This window comes from Pogona vitticeps, chromosome 2, assembly GCF_051106095.1.
Source record: "Pogona vitticeps strain Pit_001003342236 chromosome 2, PviZW2.1, whole genome shotgun sequence".
In the NCBI taxonomy this organism is placed as follows: domain Eukaryota; kingdom Metazoa; phylum Chordata; class Lepidosauria; order Squamata; family Agamidae; genus Pogona; species Pogona vitticeps.
Genome location: NC_135784.1, coordinates 123,007,450 through 123,022,813, shown reverse-complemented (window position 1 = coordinate 123,022,813; position 15,364 = coordinate 123,007,450). Strand labels below are relative to the sequence as shown.

The following is a 15,364-nucleotide window of genomic DNA, read 5'->3' as shown; positions in this document are numbered from 1 at the left end:
AAGCCAAATTTCAGCTTTAATATTGAAAAATAATCAGCCCTTAAATCAACCCAGATGTATGTATATAAGCTTTCATCTGCTTCATGCATCTGAAGGAGGTAGGTAGTTATCACAAACAGATGGACTTCAAAGTTCTAAAAGCTTTCATTACAATCAAACTCTGTGATAAAGGATCCCAAAAACTGAATTCCTGTTGTTTTGCCTAGTAAGGGTACAGCAACATTAGCAACAGGGAGCAATCTTTTCATGGTTGCTTTGAAATGGTTTGGAATGAAAATTACTACTGCAGCTGCAATTTATTTGACCACATTTTGACGTTAGATCACTGTTTTAGTCTGTTTGGTCACAATGTGCCCCTTCCCTTCTCATTCTCTGTCTCCTGTCTTCTCTTTTGCAATAGCTGTCAGCCAGTTGGGAAACAGGCTGCTTCTGTTTGCTTGTGGGTGGGTATTAATACTGCATTTTTATGCACACAAGAGGGGGTACTGAGTGCCATGTCTCAGCTTTGTGTTTCTCCTTTTTTAAAAAAATATTGTTTTGGTAAGTGGCATAGTGCTGCACTGTTTCATCGCTGAAGAGTCCTAAGCAACCCTTTGGCTCTCTTCATTTCCAAAATACACTTCCATTTTTTAAAAAAATAAACATTAAACCTTACTGTACTATTTATTGTGTTACGTCATCTTCATTGGCAGATGTGTTATGTAATCTTCATTGACAGATGTTGAACAATGTCAACTTTGCAAAACTGGCAGGCAATAAATGTGTGTAAAGGCAAAGCTGCACAGCTAGGATTTCATATTCAGCCCTAAACTTTATAGCAAGTGATGCAGCATAATAATGGAAAAGCTTTAAAAAAAATAAAGAGAAATAAAATTAAAACAAGAATGCCTTTTTTCACTTCAAAATAGGATGGAGGAAAACCAGGGAGCTGGACAGGGGACAGACTGTATTTGTCTTCAGTGTGGAAAGGATTGTCACTCTCGAATTGGCCTTCTCAGCCACACTAGACGCTGTTCCAAGTCCTCCATACAGAGCACATTACCATAGTCTCTCGAGACTGAAGGATGCCTACTACTAGGATGGGGGATGCCATCCACAATCACAGCCAGACCACACCCACATGTACTCATCACCACTGATGTGTAGGAAGAACACACCTCAATCCCACACAAGTCAGACCAAGAAAACCAATTTTTTGGACTGATCCTAATTGTTCCGAATAAACAGTAGGCTCCAACCTCAGACCAGTCTGGGATGGATTCGTCCCCATTAGGCACAGGTCAGAACACACTTACCTGTTTTGTTCTTCCAGCTTTGCTAATAGCTCCAATTCATCTGGACTGAGGTTCTCAGAATCAGATGTAGGGGAGCACGCAGGCATGGAATTGACAGAAGAGAGCGCTTCATGTGAGGAAGAGTCAGGACTGACTGCTGGACTTGCCATTTCAGGCAGTTTTAGAGTAACCGGAATATTCATTCAGAAGATCCTCAGGAACAATTTTCAGGAAGGTCAAAGTTTCATCTGAAAGGTAGAAACACAGTTTTTAAGTAACAGTCTCCTTCTTTCCTTCTAAATCTAATGAATGGCAACCTGATCTCACCCCCTTGATAGAACACACCAAAATCCTTCCACTTCAACCTCTTTCAGATATCTGACTCACCACTGCTAGTGGTCAACCTGTTATTCTAAAGCTAACAGTGTTTGGCGGTTTGTTTGTTTGTTTGCATTTGTATCTTATATCTCTGAGGAGCTGAAAGATCATAGTCTTCCAATAAAACTCAGAGAGACCAAGCTGCAAAACTGCAATTTCACTTTCCAAGTTCCCAAGACAAGAGGATGGCTCTTTGGTAACAAAACTCCTTTTCCGTAGAGAATTAAATGCCCCTCCAAGTTTTATTTAAGCATCAGTTAATAACATGCCTGTTTTCACAGGTTCTCAGAGCACAATCAAAATTCATTATATCCAGCTGCCAGTCAGTTTTATTCTATTCATTATAGATTTGTGATCTTATTTGTGTTTTTAAACTTAGTTTTCATGGCCAGAATCCTGTTACTTGTGCCCACCATTATAACTCCTATAGCATAACCTTCAGTGGCAAATTTCTGTCAATGAAATCTGTGCTGCTTTTTCTCATCACACAGTACTATTGTGACTTCACATGTGAAAAGAAAACAAACACCAGTTTCTTAACTGACAACATTTGCTGAAATTTACACCAACACAATTATGTAATAACATCCTAACCAATGTTGCCTAATTTTGCTTGATACTGTTCTGGGTCCTGTACTGTACTGTGAGCTTTCCAAAGGCATCTATGTGGCTATTGCGGGGAACAGAATGCCAGACCAGGCAGTCCTTTGATCTTATTCATCATAATTCTTCTTACTCTTCTAACTTTCTTAGATACAGAACAACTCATACTGGGGATGATTTGGGGCAACAAGATCTCAAAGCAAGACTGTTCTTGAACTTGACATTTCAAGGAATATGAAAATGATGGCTTCTTGGCTCTGTGGAAGATGGTAGTTGAATTGTTAATTAAACTCTGAAGAACTTCTAAGATGTAGCAGAACAGGTGCAAATGATAGCACACTTTCTTTATTGATTTGCCTGTGTTCTACTGTGTGATCTTTCAGACTGCTAACATGCAAGTGACAAACCCCATCAATAGTATCAAGCACTCTTTCTAAATTATCTAATACGGTAATGTAGATGAAAGGGCAAGCTTTCATCTACATTAGCTCACATTTTCGATGTGAAAAAAACTAAGGTTTTTTGAAACAGAGAGGTTATACTACGTTTGCTCTCTTTACTAAGTTTTTATACAGAGCTCACAGGATGTCACTGTTGCTTCTACAATAAAATCTAAAAATGTCTACAGATATTTCATGAAAGAGTTCATTTACTCAGATCCTCTCCTCCAAATTCATACTAAGCTGCTTGAAAATTTCTTTTAAGAAAGTTATTTCTAGTTACATTATGCAGACATACAGCAGTAACATTTCAAAGATTCAACCAATTCAACATTTCTACAATGATATCACTTAGTTTTATGACCAAGGCCCTAATTCCCAGCATACTGTATTGGCTTAAATTCTGCTGCTTATTTTAGTAAGTCACAATTAGAGAAGGCCCACTGAGTCTCTAGGGATTTGGTGAGTCAGCTCCTTCATACACTCATTAATTCAATGGATCTACTCTAGTTATAACTTACTACTCTAAGGAATTATTGTTCTTAATCAGATCAACTGATAAAGAGTTTTCAGAGCATGTCAACACTGCAACCCAAATGCCTGCTGTGTCACGTCTTAGGCTTCACATTGCCTTCATGTGCAAGCATTTACTTCAAACACTATGTCTAGCTTAAACAATATTAATGTGGGACAATTACATCCCATAGCAAAGAACACAAAACAAGCCTGTCCTCAGGTTTTGCTGCATAATTTATTAATCTACCTTCTTGTTAAATACCTTCTTACTCTAAATGTCAGGGATAGAAGGCCGATGAATACGGAGGAAAATGTGCTTGTAAGGCGGCAACAGTAACTATCTCATAAACATTTGCTCTTCTCTAATCAAAATGCAGTATTTCAATATGAACATGGTTTCTTTAGCACCCGCAGACTTCCAGGTGTGTTCATTTTAGATGCTATCTCCAAACTAGGTGAACAGGCAGAAAAACTACAACTGAGATTCAACATTCAATGCACACCAGGAGAAAAAGTTGTAACCACACACACACTGACAGAGTCTTACATGGCAGCTGCTAACCAAGAAATGTCTGTAGGTATATTGAAACTTGTGACATAGAAGTAGCTAGGCTGTAGTGCATTCTACAGTATATCAGAAAATATTTTGGGATCATGGTCTATTATACTAAAATCAATCCAGAAACTGTAAAACTAATTCTATATTAGATTATGTGGAAAGGTGTTGAATGTTTTATAGTTTGTTTTCTAATGATTAACTTATTGTGGTTTCAGTTCTGTTCTATTTAATATTATGATCTGCCTTGAGTCCCCTTATCAGGAGAAAGGCAGCCTACAAACAAGCAAACAAACAAATAAATCAATAATCTTAGCACAGTGAAGCCTCTATACAAATGCATGATCACATTTGAAATACTTCATACAGTTCTAGAAGTTCTAGACATTACAAAAGTGGGTAAAATCTAAAGTCAAGCATGCAGACTTCCATTTATTTAATTGGGCTTCTCCCTTCCTTTCTAGTCACCTATATCCCTTCAATAGCTACCCTAACATATATTTTTTAATTCCTTGTGAAGCTGTGAAAACTACTGCCTATCAAAACATATTATGGCAGTAATTCTATAGAGTGAGTCGGGTGAATTTCATTTTGGTCTGTCCTGAAGCAACTTCCAATAAGCTTTCCTCCAAAGAACAGCTTCTGTCAGCAATGAGGAGTGGGTGACTTCCTTTAACCCTGCACTTCCCTGTGCCTACAAAAGCATGTTACAAGGACCAGAGAGATCTTTTAGAGAAGAGAGACAGGAAAGGAAGGCGAAGTCCCATTAAATAAATGGAAGTCTGCATGCTTGGATTTGGATCTTGCCAAAAAAATTCATCAGATCCAGATTAGCAAAATTCATAGAAAATCACAGTGTTCCCCTAAACATTGAGAGAGTGCAGTAAGAGAACACTGTGGCCTTCATACTCTTCTTCTTTGTTCCTGGCAGTATACTGTTGGCCATGTTGTTAAAACAAGAAGCTAGATTAATCTGGTCCAGCAGGGCTCTTGTGTTATCGTCATTATTTCAACTGCAGAAACAATTATTTTCAAATCTTTCTGAAGTATTCATATTGGGCAAATTAATGTATAGCTTTTAAAACAATTAACCTGAAACAGCTTACCAGAATTAATTGAAAAAAAAACAAGAACAAAGGCAAAATGAACCAAGAACAATATGTAACAGAGTTCTACTTCTTGCTTTCTTTCCCTATCTCAGCTCGCCTTCCCTTATTTAGAGAAGGAGATACAGTCGTGCCCCGCTTAATGATTACCCCGCATTACAACGAATCCGCTTCACGACGATGTTTTTGCGATTGCAAAACAATGTTTTAAATGGTTTTTTTTTGCTTTGTGAAGATCCGTTCCCTGTTTCAGGAACCGATTCTTCGCATTACGACGATCAAAACAGCTGATCGTTGGGTTTTCAAAATGGCCACTGGGTGCTCAAAATGGCTCCCCGCTGTGCTTAGGGACGGATTCCTCGCTATACAGGCACCGAAAATGGCCGCCATATGGAGGATCTTCGCTGGACGGTGAGTTTTTAGCCCATTGGAACGCATTAACCGGGTTTTAATGCGTTTCAATAGGTTTTTTATTTTCGCTTTACAACGTTTTCGCTCTACAGCGATTTCGGTGGAACGAATTAACGTCGTTAAGTGAGGCACCACTGTACAGAACTTTAGTGTGTACTCAACAGAACATGTATCAAATCAACTTCAGCCATTCATTTTTGTTTTCTGCTGTCTGGACATGTTGTGCTCAAAGGAAAAGCACCGTACACTCTCTTCCTATTTCGGATTCTCTGTCTCCAAGTACATAGGGTGAGGTGGTATAGGTTTTGCTTAGGTAAGGGTGTGTGCCAATGATATGCATTCATTGAAGCAAAATAGGAGCAAGATGTGAGTTTTCATTTTAGGTGTGTTATCTCTGAGTTCTGACTCCTGTCCTCTGAAGATGCCAGCCACAGAGAGTGGCGAAACATTAGGAAGAACAACCTTCAGAACACGGCCAAAGGGCCTGAAAAACCTACAACAACCAGTTGGTAACTTTGTTTTTAGCATGTCGATCTGACAAAGCATACAATTTGCTATATCCAAAAAGACTTGCCATCACTGATCCTTTCAACCCAGTGTGACCTTATATCCATTTCTAACTTGTCGAACAGTAGTATAAGATTAACATAAATATTCATCATCAAGATGCTTAAGAATAATAAGAATATTTACAACATTCCTAATTCAAACCCTGATATAATAATAAAAACCGATCTCCTTCAGCACAGAAGTAAAAACCAGGCTGAAACAGAAAATCTTGCTACAGCATCCAGAACCAGAAAAAACACACTTCCCTTGTGATGTTTACACTTGCCCTTAAGGAGCAGATGTATGAGTACTCCTGGATCCATCTCCGCCAACAGAGGCCCAGAAGTGCTTGTACATGGTTACTCTTGTACACTTACATTTGAGTGTAAAAATTGTCTCCAAACAACTAGACAAGGAAAATGCTATAGACCTCTCCTCTATTCGGCCAGTAATAGGTTAATTCAAGCTTCTATAGCAAAGTGGTGCTACACAAGAGACAAAGCCAAGACAGGTTTTTGTTGAGATACATTATCCACAAAGACGCTGCTGCAACAAAGAAAGTTGCAAAAGTGAATAGTATAGATATATACAAAAATCTAATGTACAGGTTGAATTGCAATCACTTTACCCTGTGTTAGCATTCTTGACCTACTTCTGAAAACTTCTGAAAGGAACCCAGCCTGAAACTCAAAACTGGCCTCAAAAGGAAGTTGCATATTTACAACTGAAAACCATTTTGACAGAATCATTATTGCTCCCTTGAATATCATTTGATGTTTTCATGCATCCATATCTAAATGTTTCCAAAAGCACATCACCCACGCAGAACAGGCAGGTATGAGGAACCTGAGAATCACAAGGTTTACAGGAATATGAAAAATCTTAAGGAAAAAAAGTACTGCAAGAAGGAAACCATGCAAAATAGTTCAATTTAACTCAAAAATATGAGAAGTTTTGCTTTGTTTTGTTTGACTGAGTACCCCTCACCCCAAAATGACTGGACGAGAAAGGCAACAAAACTGAGTAGCTGGAAAAAAAGTAAGAACTATTGAGAAGGAATAGAATGAAGATGGAGAACTAAGAACGGGAAACAGAGACATAAAAAGGGACTTATCAACATTTTGATTGGCCATTTCCTATCCACACTTCTGGTCCACACTCACAAAAACATGAGAAGAGCCCTGCTGGATCAGGCCAAGGGCCCATCTAGTCCAGCTTCCTGTATCTCACAGTGGACCCACCAGATGTCTCTGGAAGTACACAAGACAACGAGAGACCTGTCTCCTGATACCCCTTCCCCTGCATCTGGTATTTTGAAGTACCTTCCTTTGAAGCCTGGAGACTGATTATACATCCCCATCATAGCCTGTAACCTGTGATGGACTTTTCCTCCAGAAATCTGTCCAATCTCCTTTTAAAAGGCATCTAGGCCACCACCACATCCTGTGGCAAGGAGTTCTACAGACTAACAACATGCTGGGTAAAGAAATATTTTCTTTTGTCTCTTCTCACTCTCCCAACACTCAATTTGAGTGGCTGTCCCCTGGTTCTAGTATTGTGTGAGAGGGAAAAGAGCTTCCCTCTATCCACTTTATCCATCCCCTGCATAATTTTATATGTCTCAATCATGCCCCCCAGGCACCTTTTCTCAAGAGTCCCAAAGGCTGTAGCCTTTCCTCATAAGGGAGGTCCCCCAGCCCAGTCATCATTCTAGTTGCTCTCTTCTGCACTCAGAAACAATTAGGAATATAATTGCCTTTTGTTCCTGGAATTGAATATAAACATATCCAACTCAATGGCACTTATCCTGTCCAAATTGCTTTCCCCACTAACATCTGAGAACAGAGAAAGAAAATGGAGAGCAGAGACCAATGGAGATGATCATGAAACACTAACTGACTGATGAAGGAAAACAAGTAGTGGGGGGGGGGAGGAAAACCAAAAGAAGGGATAGAATGAAATGGTCAGAACTCTGAAAAAAAAACACTTCACACTGCAATAGTTGTAGGGCCACAGCTGACTGCTTTAGCAGCTCAAACAACCATAAAATGATCAGTCCACCTACAGGGATTCCATTATAGGCTCCTAATGCTCTAGTACTATGAACTCACTATATTAGAACAGATCTGTAAAGGGTGGTTAATTTCAACATCATTTTGTTGTTTAGTCGTTAAGTCATGTCCGACTCTTCGTGACCCCATGGACCACAGCACGCCAGGCCCTCCTATCTTCCACTGCCTCCCAGAGTTGTGTCAAATTCATGTTGGTTGCTTCGCAGACACTGTCCAGCCATCTCATCCTCGGTCATCCCCGTCTCCTCTTGCCTTCACATTTTCCCAACATCAGCGTCTTTTCCAGGGAGTCTTCTCTTCTCATGAGATAGCCAAATTATTGGAGCCTCAGCTTCAGGATCTGTCCTTCCAGTGAGCACTCAGGGTTGATTTCCTTCAAAATGGATAGGTTTGTTCTCCTTGCAGTCCAGGGGACTTTCAAGAGTCTCCTCCCGCACCACAATTCAAAAGCATCAATTCTTTGGCAATCAGCCTTCTTTATGGTCCAGCTCTCACTTCCATACATCGCTACTGGAAAAACCATAGCTTTGACTATGCAGACTTTTGTTGGCAAGGTGATGTCTCTGCTTTTTAAGATGCTGTCGAGGTTTGTCATTGCTTTCCTCCCAAGAAGCAGGCATCTTTTAATTTTGTGCCTGCTGTCGCCATCTGCAGTGATCATGGAGCCCAAGAAAGTAAAATCTGTCACTGCCTCCATATCTTCCCCTTCTATTTGCCAGGAGGTGATGGGACTAGTGGCCATGTTCTTCTTCTTCTTTTTTTAATGTTGAGCTTCAGACCATTTTTTGTGCTCTCCTCTTTCAACCTCATTAAGAGGTTCTTTAATTCCTCCTCACTTTCTGCCATCAGAGTGGTATCATCTGCATATTGGAGGTTGTTGATATTTCTTCTGACAATCTTAATTCCGGTTTGGGATTCATTCAGTCCTGCCTTTCTCATGATGTATTCTACATATAAATAAGCAGGGAGACAACATACAGCCTTGTTGTACTCCTTTCCCAATTTTGAACCAGTTGTTCCATATCCAGTTCTATCTGTTGCTTCCTGTCCCAGATATAGATTTCTCAGGAGATAGATAAGGTGGTCAGGCACTCCCATTTCTTTAAGAACTTGCCATAGTTTGCTGTGGTCCACACAGTCAAAGGCTTTTGCATAGTCAATGAAGCAGAAGTAAATGTTTTTCTGGAACTCTTTGGCTTTCTCCATAATCCAGCTCATGTTAGCAATTTGGTCTCTATTCAACATCATACATTGTATTAAAATTATTGCTGTTCTATGCTCTGGCTCACAAAAGCTTAAGGCACAGTAAGGCCTTAATCCTGTTGTACAAGTTACACTGTGTATGGTTGATGATGTCATCAGCCACATCAATTGTTCAAAAAATAAAATCAGATTTCTTCCCTAAAGATCCTAAGGCTCCTACTGAACCACTTTCATCATCAGGAAGCCGTGGGGGTAGGTGGGACTGGAGGAGGAAGTTTTTAATTTACTGAAATTGATACTGCTGGAAAAGTAATTGGAAATGTTTTATTTCTAAAAAAACTGCTGCTGATGATGACACTGTCAGTCTTATGTAACATAATTTACAGCAACAATATTTCAGTCTAAAGGTGCCCTTCAGAGTAGTACCATGTTAATGGCTGTTACTGCAAGAGATTAATGTGGCTATTTTACTGACATTCCTCTGCCCAAAAATCTGGATGCAGTTATTGCCATAAAGACAACCAAATACCTACTCCATACCAATGACACTGATTCATATTAGACCAAGTTTATGACTACCAACTGGTCTTGTCTCCTGAGGGCAATCAGCTGCAGCCAATCATGTAGAGAAGATTTACACAAGTTGGTTCTTTTCCATTTCTGCCAAGAAACATAAAAGTAAAGTTTTTGTGTCTGCAGGTGGGCTTATAGGCATTTGTGAAGATCTTACATTTTGGAGATCTTATTTTATTATTAATGCTACAATGGAATCTGAAACTGATTTCATTGAGGAAACAGAAAGTGGATACAAATAAGGGTATCCCCAACAGGCTTTCACTTCACTCCTTTATGTATGTACAGTTCTTTGTTGCTAGACTGCCCATGAATCAGGGACCAGATGCTGAAATGAACCCTGTGAACAACCAGAAGCAGCCACTGTGGGATTCGTGCCTTCCAACAGCACAGTGAGATCACAATTTTTAGTTGGAAAAGAGGTGTGGTAGTGGTGCAGGAGCTAAAAAATGGATTTTAAAAAAGTAAGTCCTTCCTTATCTCAGAACAACATGATTAAGTCTTCTCCAAAACAAAAACATTGCTGGTGGCAAAAGTAAATCTTCCTTTTTAAAATCATTCATAAAATGTAACTAAATTATTTTTCTATTTCATTTTGGGCTTTTTTTTTTTAAAGTCAGTATATCGTAATGTATAAATGGCATCAATTCCCTCACCTATTGCTTTGAGACTTCATAGTCATATTATATATGGAAGACTATACAAAATAGCATACAGATAAGACTGAAGTATAGGAAAGAAAGCACTAATGGAAAGAAAATGAATGACATTTTCAGACATTTAAGACTCCCTGCCCTCAATCCACAAAGACTTAGGACCAAAGGTGGGGGGAGAGGGTAGGAAACTTTTTATTTACAAATATGGCTATGTTTGATTACGACTATGTTTGATCCCTATCTAGATGGGGGCTCGCTCACCACTCTGGTCCATGCGCTCATAATCTTGAGGTTAGACCACTGTAATGCTCTCTGCGTGGGGCTACCTTTGAGATCAATGCGGAAACTCCAAATGGTGCAGAATGCGGCGGCCAGACTTCTTAGTGGGGTGAGAAAACATCAGCATTTCACCCCCACTCTGGCTGCCTTACATTGGCTGCCCATTCAGTTCCACATTGATTTCAAAGTTCTAATGCTTACGTATAAAGCCCTAAACGGTTTAGGGCCTCGATATCTGACGGAACGCCTCCTCCCACAAAAATCTACTCATATCACTCGATCTAGCCAGGAGGTGAGGTTGAGGAGCCTAACGCCGATGGAGGCCCGGAAGGAAAAAAAACAAGAAACTGGGCCTTCTCGGCAGTGGCTCCTCACCTTTAGAATAAACTCCCTCCTGAGATTTGTATGGCCCCTTTGCTGGCATTTTCAAAGGCCAACTGAAAACCTGGCTATTTAGGCAAGCCTTCCCTCCAGCCACTTCTTGATTTATTTTGTTCCTCCATCTTGAGTTATTGTCTTTAGAGGCATTATTTTGTTCCTATATTTTAAAATGTTTATTTTATATGTTGTTAGCCGCTCAGAGTAGTCAGTTGACTAAATGAGCGGGGTATAAATTCAATAAATAAATAAATAAATCATCAGATTTGTGCAGCGTAACTTTACCTTACTGGATTTCAGCCAAAGAATGTCTAACTGATATTTTAAACAGCCCAGTGTCTAAAATGATTCTACACACCAGATGCACTACACTTCAGAGAAGAAATCACTTTTCACCTTCAGTTCAACAGTGACATGACTTCTGATTGCTAACACCCAGAGTGGTTAAATATTAAATCTTAAGGGCAACTGAACGCTGAGATTCAAGACAAACATTTATTATTTAACTACAGAATGTTACTTTCTAGGCTCCAAAGTGTGTTACAAAATGTTGAAACACTAGCTCAGGTATAACACTCCTACCAATTTTATTTACTTGGCTATGAAATTATACACCAAGGAATAAATAGGAACAAGTCATCTGCACCTGGGCAAGAAAGGCACTATACTGTATTGGCATCCAATAGATTTTCACTGACAAGTTTTCTGACAGATTTAGCCAATAGCTACTTAATAATAAGGGCAAAGCAATAAAGATAGACACACACACATACACCCGTTCTTGTACAAAATCCTTTTTCAGGGCATGGCACAACAACAGTCTGCACCCATGCATACATTAATTCTTCTTCAGCTGAAAGTATTTGGAAACAGTTCACCCATTGTTTAAGCAGCAACACTGGACTTCAGCTAGAACTAAAAACAACTGTATTATAATATTAGAATCCATCCCACTGGTACTTGATGGTATGCAGGCTAGTGGAACAGCAACGCTTTCTTGACAATTTGACTAATAAATGATGTAGCAAGGCCCTAAATGTAAAAAAATGAATGCAATTTCTAAACTTTGCTGCCCCTGTTCTAATAACCTAACATGCTACTTAGGAGTTTCACGTTATTATTTCTTCCAAGCTCAGAACATAGCTGCAACAAAGAAACATCTTTACAATGTTGGTCATTTTGGACAGAGCACTGGTTACACATGTGTAAACTAATCATCTTCCAATCTTGGGATCACATATTGCAGAGTGAACCAAGAAAAATATGTGTCTTGGAGTTCTAACTTAGTTACTTAAGTCCATGGGAAGTGATTCCGGAAAAACACCTTGCACTGTTAACCACTAAACAATAACCACCTACTTTCTGAGCATATTCAATGTCAATGTCAAAAATATGAATGTCACCATATAACAACCTAAAACCTAACATTCAAAGTAAGAAACATTCAGGTGACAACTGCCAGTATCCCAGCCAAAATCCCAGTTTTGACATCTACATGATTCAGGGCCATGAGATGAATTTGTGCACCACTGAATTGAAAAAGGAACTCTTTAACCAACAGCAGTCTGCCACTGATGATGATGTAATTCCTGTTGCAAATGTGGAGCTATGCAATAGGATACTGGCTAGAATATTGTAGAAAGAATAAGAGTGAAACATCGTTTGGGGTGCATCAGATGGAGAAAGACCATTAGATGGCAGAAGTAAATTCAAGAGACCAGATTGCTTTCAGGGGAAAAAACTGTCCTTCTGATTGATGGACTAGTCTGTGTTTCTTTAACCCATACAAATGTGGAACATTTCCCCCAAACAGTTTCTGTCTCTGGTCTGCCAAGCAGCATTTAACATCAAGGATTCTGTAGCTGTGAAAATAAAGCTGGCCTCGTGTCTTCTAGAACAGGGAAAGTGCCTGCTTTCTAGAACAGGGAAAATACAGTCATATATTTTTGTGTCCATCTTGCAGTGGATCACATAGACTCACTGGGCTTTCATAACTTCTTTCTGGTCCATTAGTGTTACCATTTGTCCACATAAATGAAGTATCTTGAGGACAGAGGTACTTTTGGTATGCAAGCCTCTTTATAATCTTATTCCCTTGGGAGTCTATGTGATCCACTGCAAGAGGGACACAAGAATGGAAGACTGTGCTGGATCACCCTACCTAGTCCAGAACTGTATTCCCACTAGAGGAAGTGTCTGTGTGAAACCCATAGCACCTTTCTCTTCATGATCCTAGCAATCAGCATTAAGAAGAATCATGGCTTTGATACTTGAGGAAATATGTAGCCATTATGAATTAAGTGCGTAGCCTATTGACCTACCCTATCCTATCTATCCCATCGTGAATCTGGATTCAAACCTAAGATCGGCCCCACACATAACGTGTGCGCTCCAGCACGTTGTTATATTCAATCTTAGAGCTTAGCCTGAACTGCCAGGAGCTTTAATGACATACAGAGGTTACACTAATAAATGAAGAGGGTTGCGCAACACCCTGCACATTCATAGCCTATAATAAACAATAAGAATTGACTTGCCTAAAGGAAAGGCACCACTCCTTGGCTAGCATTGAAGGAGAAGTCATTACTTCAGGGGATTAGCAACGAGTACGACACACCTTCAGGCTTTGGGAAAGAAACCTGTCCACTTCCCCAGTTGGATTCCAGGAAAAATAATGTCCCTTTTCCCTTTGGGGATGGGCAGGGGGTTTGTGTTTACCTTTCCTATGGGGCAAGGGGGGGGGGTTAAGCAACTGAGCCCAAGGAAAGCTCTATGATGTAGCTGGGGGGGGTGTTGAGGAGTGCGAGGGACCCGATGTGGATGTAGGCCAGTCGCAACCACAACGTCGGGGCTAGGAAAAGAAGGCCTGGGGTGTGTAACAGGGCTAACTTGGCTCCCTCAGAATAAAAAAAGCGGCAAGGCTCCTCTGCAGATAAGGAAGCTACAAAAAGCAAGGTGTGGGGGGTGACGGAAGGAAAGGGCTCCCCAAGCCCTAACACAAACCCCTCCCTTCTTCCCCCACCGCGCACCCCGAGGGGACCTCTCGCTATTTGGGGGAAGAGATAAAACCAGGCCGCCGGAGGTGCTCAGCGCCGCCCCCCCCCCTCTGGAGGGGTGGAGGTGGGGGGGGTGAGAAGAGAGGCAGCCGGTCTCCTCTTTCGCCTCTAACCTCCTACCTGCCAGGCCGGCCCTGCCATTTCGGCTCCTGCTCCTCAGGGAGGCGGGGGTCCTAAGCCTCCGGGCCCGGCCTCGACGGCCACCGCCTCCCCTTCTAGCAGCAGCAGCACATGCAGCAAGACGGAGGTCACCACGCCGGGAGCCGCAGCGGCCATGGAGGAGGAGGAGGAGGAGAAGGTGGTGGTGGTGGAGGAGGAGGAGGTGGAGATGCTGTTGCGGGTGGCGGCGGTCAAGGAGGAACCCTCCCCGCCTGGACCGGAGCCGCCGCCGCCGCCGCCGCCGCCGCCGCCACGGCTCCCTCCTCCCTCCCCTCCCTTCTCTTCTCCTCTCCTCCCTCCGCCTCCCGCGGCCACCCCAGCAATGGGACTGACAGAGCTGGTCCCGGGCTCCACCCCCTTTCTCCACCCCCTTTCCTCTGACTGGCCATTCCGCTCCGGGCCCTCGGCCCTCGGAGCCCGCCTACCCAGCCACATCCTCCAATCGGGATTGAGGCTTTGCCAAAGGCACCGGATTCCTTTCACCAGCCGCCGCTCATAACACCGTGCTTGGCAAGCCGGGAGACCCGAGAAACAGAGGGTTGCGGCCGCCGCCGCCGCGGCAAGAAAGGAAGGAAGGAAGGCGGCCCTGCCCGGGGCGGGACTAGTAATTCCGTCCGTCTGATTTCGTCCAATAAGGGCGCAGAAAACAAGTAACAGACAGTTCCTTCCACCTATTTGGTTTTTTTTCAAGAGCAAAATACGGGGCAATTGTTCCCGGGATTAATAAGAGGATCCTGAGAGGGAGGGGGGAGCGGCGGTTCGGGTTGCGTATGGAAAGCAGTAGCTCCACCATATAGGTCAGAGGAAAGACAGGCAATACATCTGCGGCGTCCTCTGACGGCCAATAATTTGACAGTGGGAATTAATCAACAGATGCATTTGCAGGAATCTCCCTGAGTGACAAAACGACCAGCCAATGAGATTTAATAAGGGCAGCTCTTCCCCCCCCCCCCGCACATCTTTTCGAGTACAGTAGTCGGCGTTTGGAGCCACGGATTTCTGGGAGGGATGCAGAAATGACCGTGTCCCTTTTTTCTCCTCTGTGTCTCTCCTTTCCGTGCTGAGCCGTGAGCCTTCTACTCGCACCCAAACATCTCCATTGAATCTCGTGTCCTCGACTGGTGTGAGGCTGGAGGAGGGGACTGCCTGGAATTA

General features: G+C 41.9%; 1 protein-coding gene across 6 annotated transcripts in view; it reads right to left on the bottom strand.

The window, feature by feature from the left end:
- The window catches only part of EVI5L (ecotropic viral integration site 5 like), a 57,570-nt gene extending 42,784 nt beyond the window's left edge, over positions 1–14,786 (bottom strand). For 4 of the 6 annotated variants that reach the window (XM_020800358.3, XM_020800361.3, XM_072990314.2 and 1 more), the window contains exons 1-2: positions 14,171–14,311; positions 1,296–1,522 (exon numbers count right to left, since the gene is read on the bottom strand). In XM_020800358.3, coding sequence (XP_020656017.3) covers positions 1,296–1,477 — 182 coding nt within the window. In that variant the 5' untranslated portion in view covers positions 1,478–1,522; positions 14,171–14,311. Of the gene's footprint in view, positions 1–1,295; positions 1,523–14,170; positions 14,312–14,634 lie in introns of those variants that run through there. The other 2 variants (XM_078385856.1, XM_020800359.3) reach the window with 2 other exon arrangements.
- Positions 14,787–15,364: the final 578 nt, after the last annotated feature.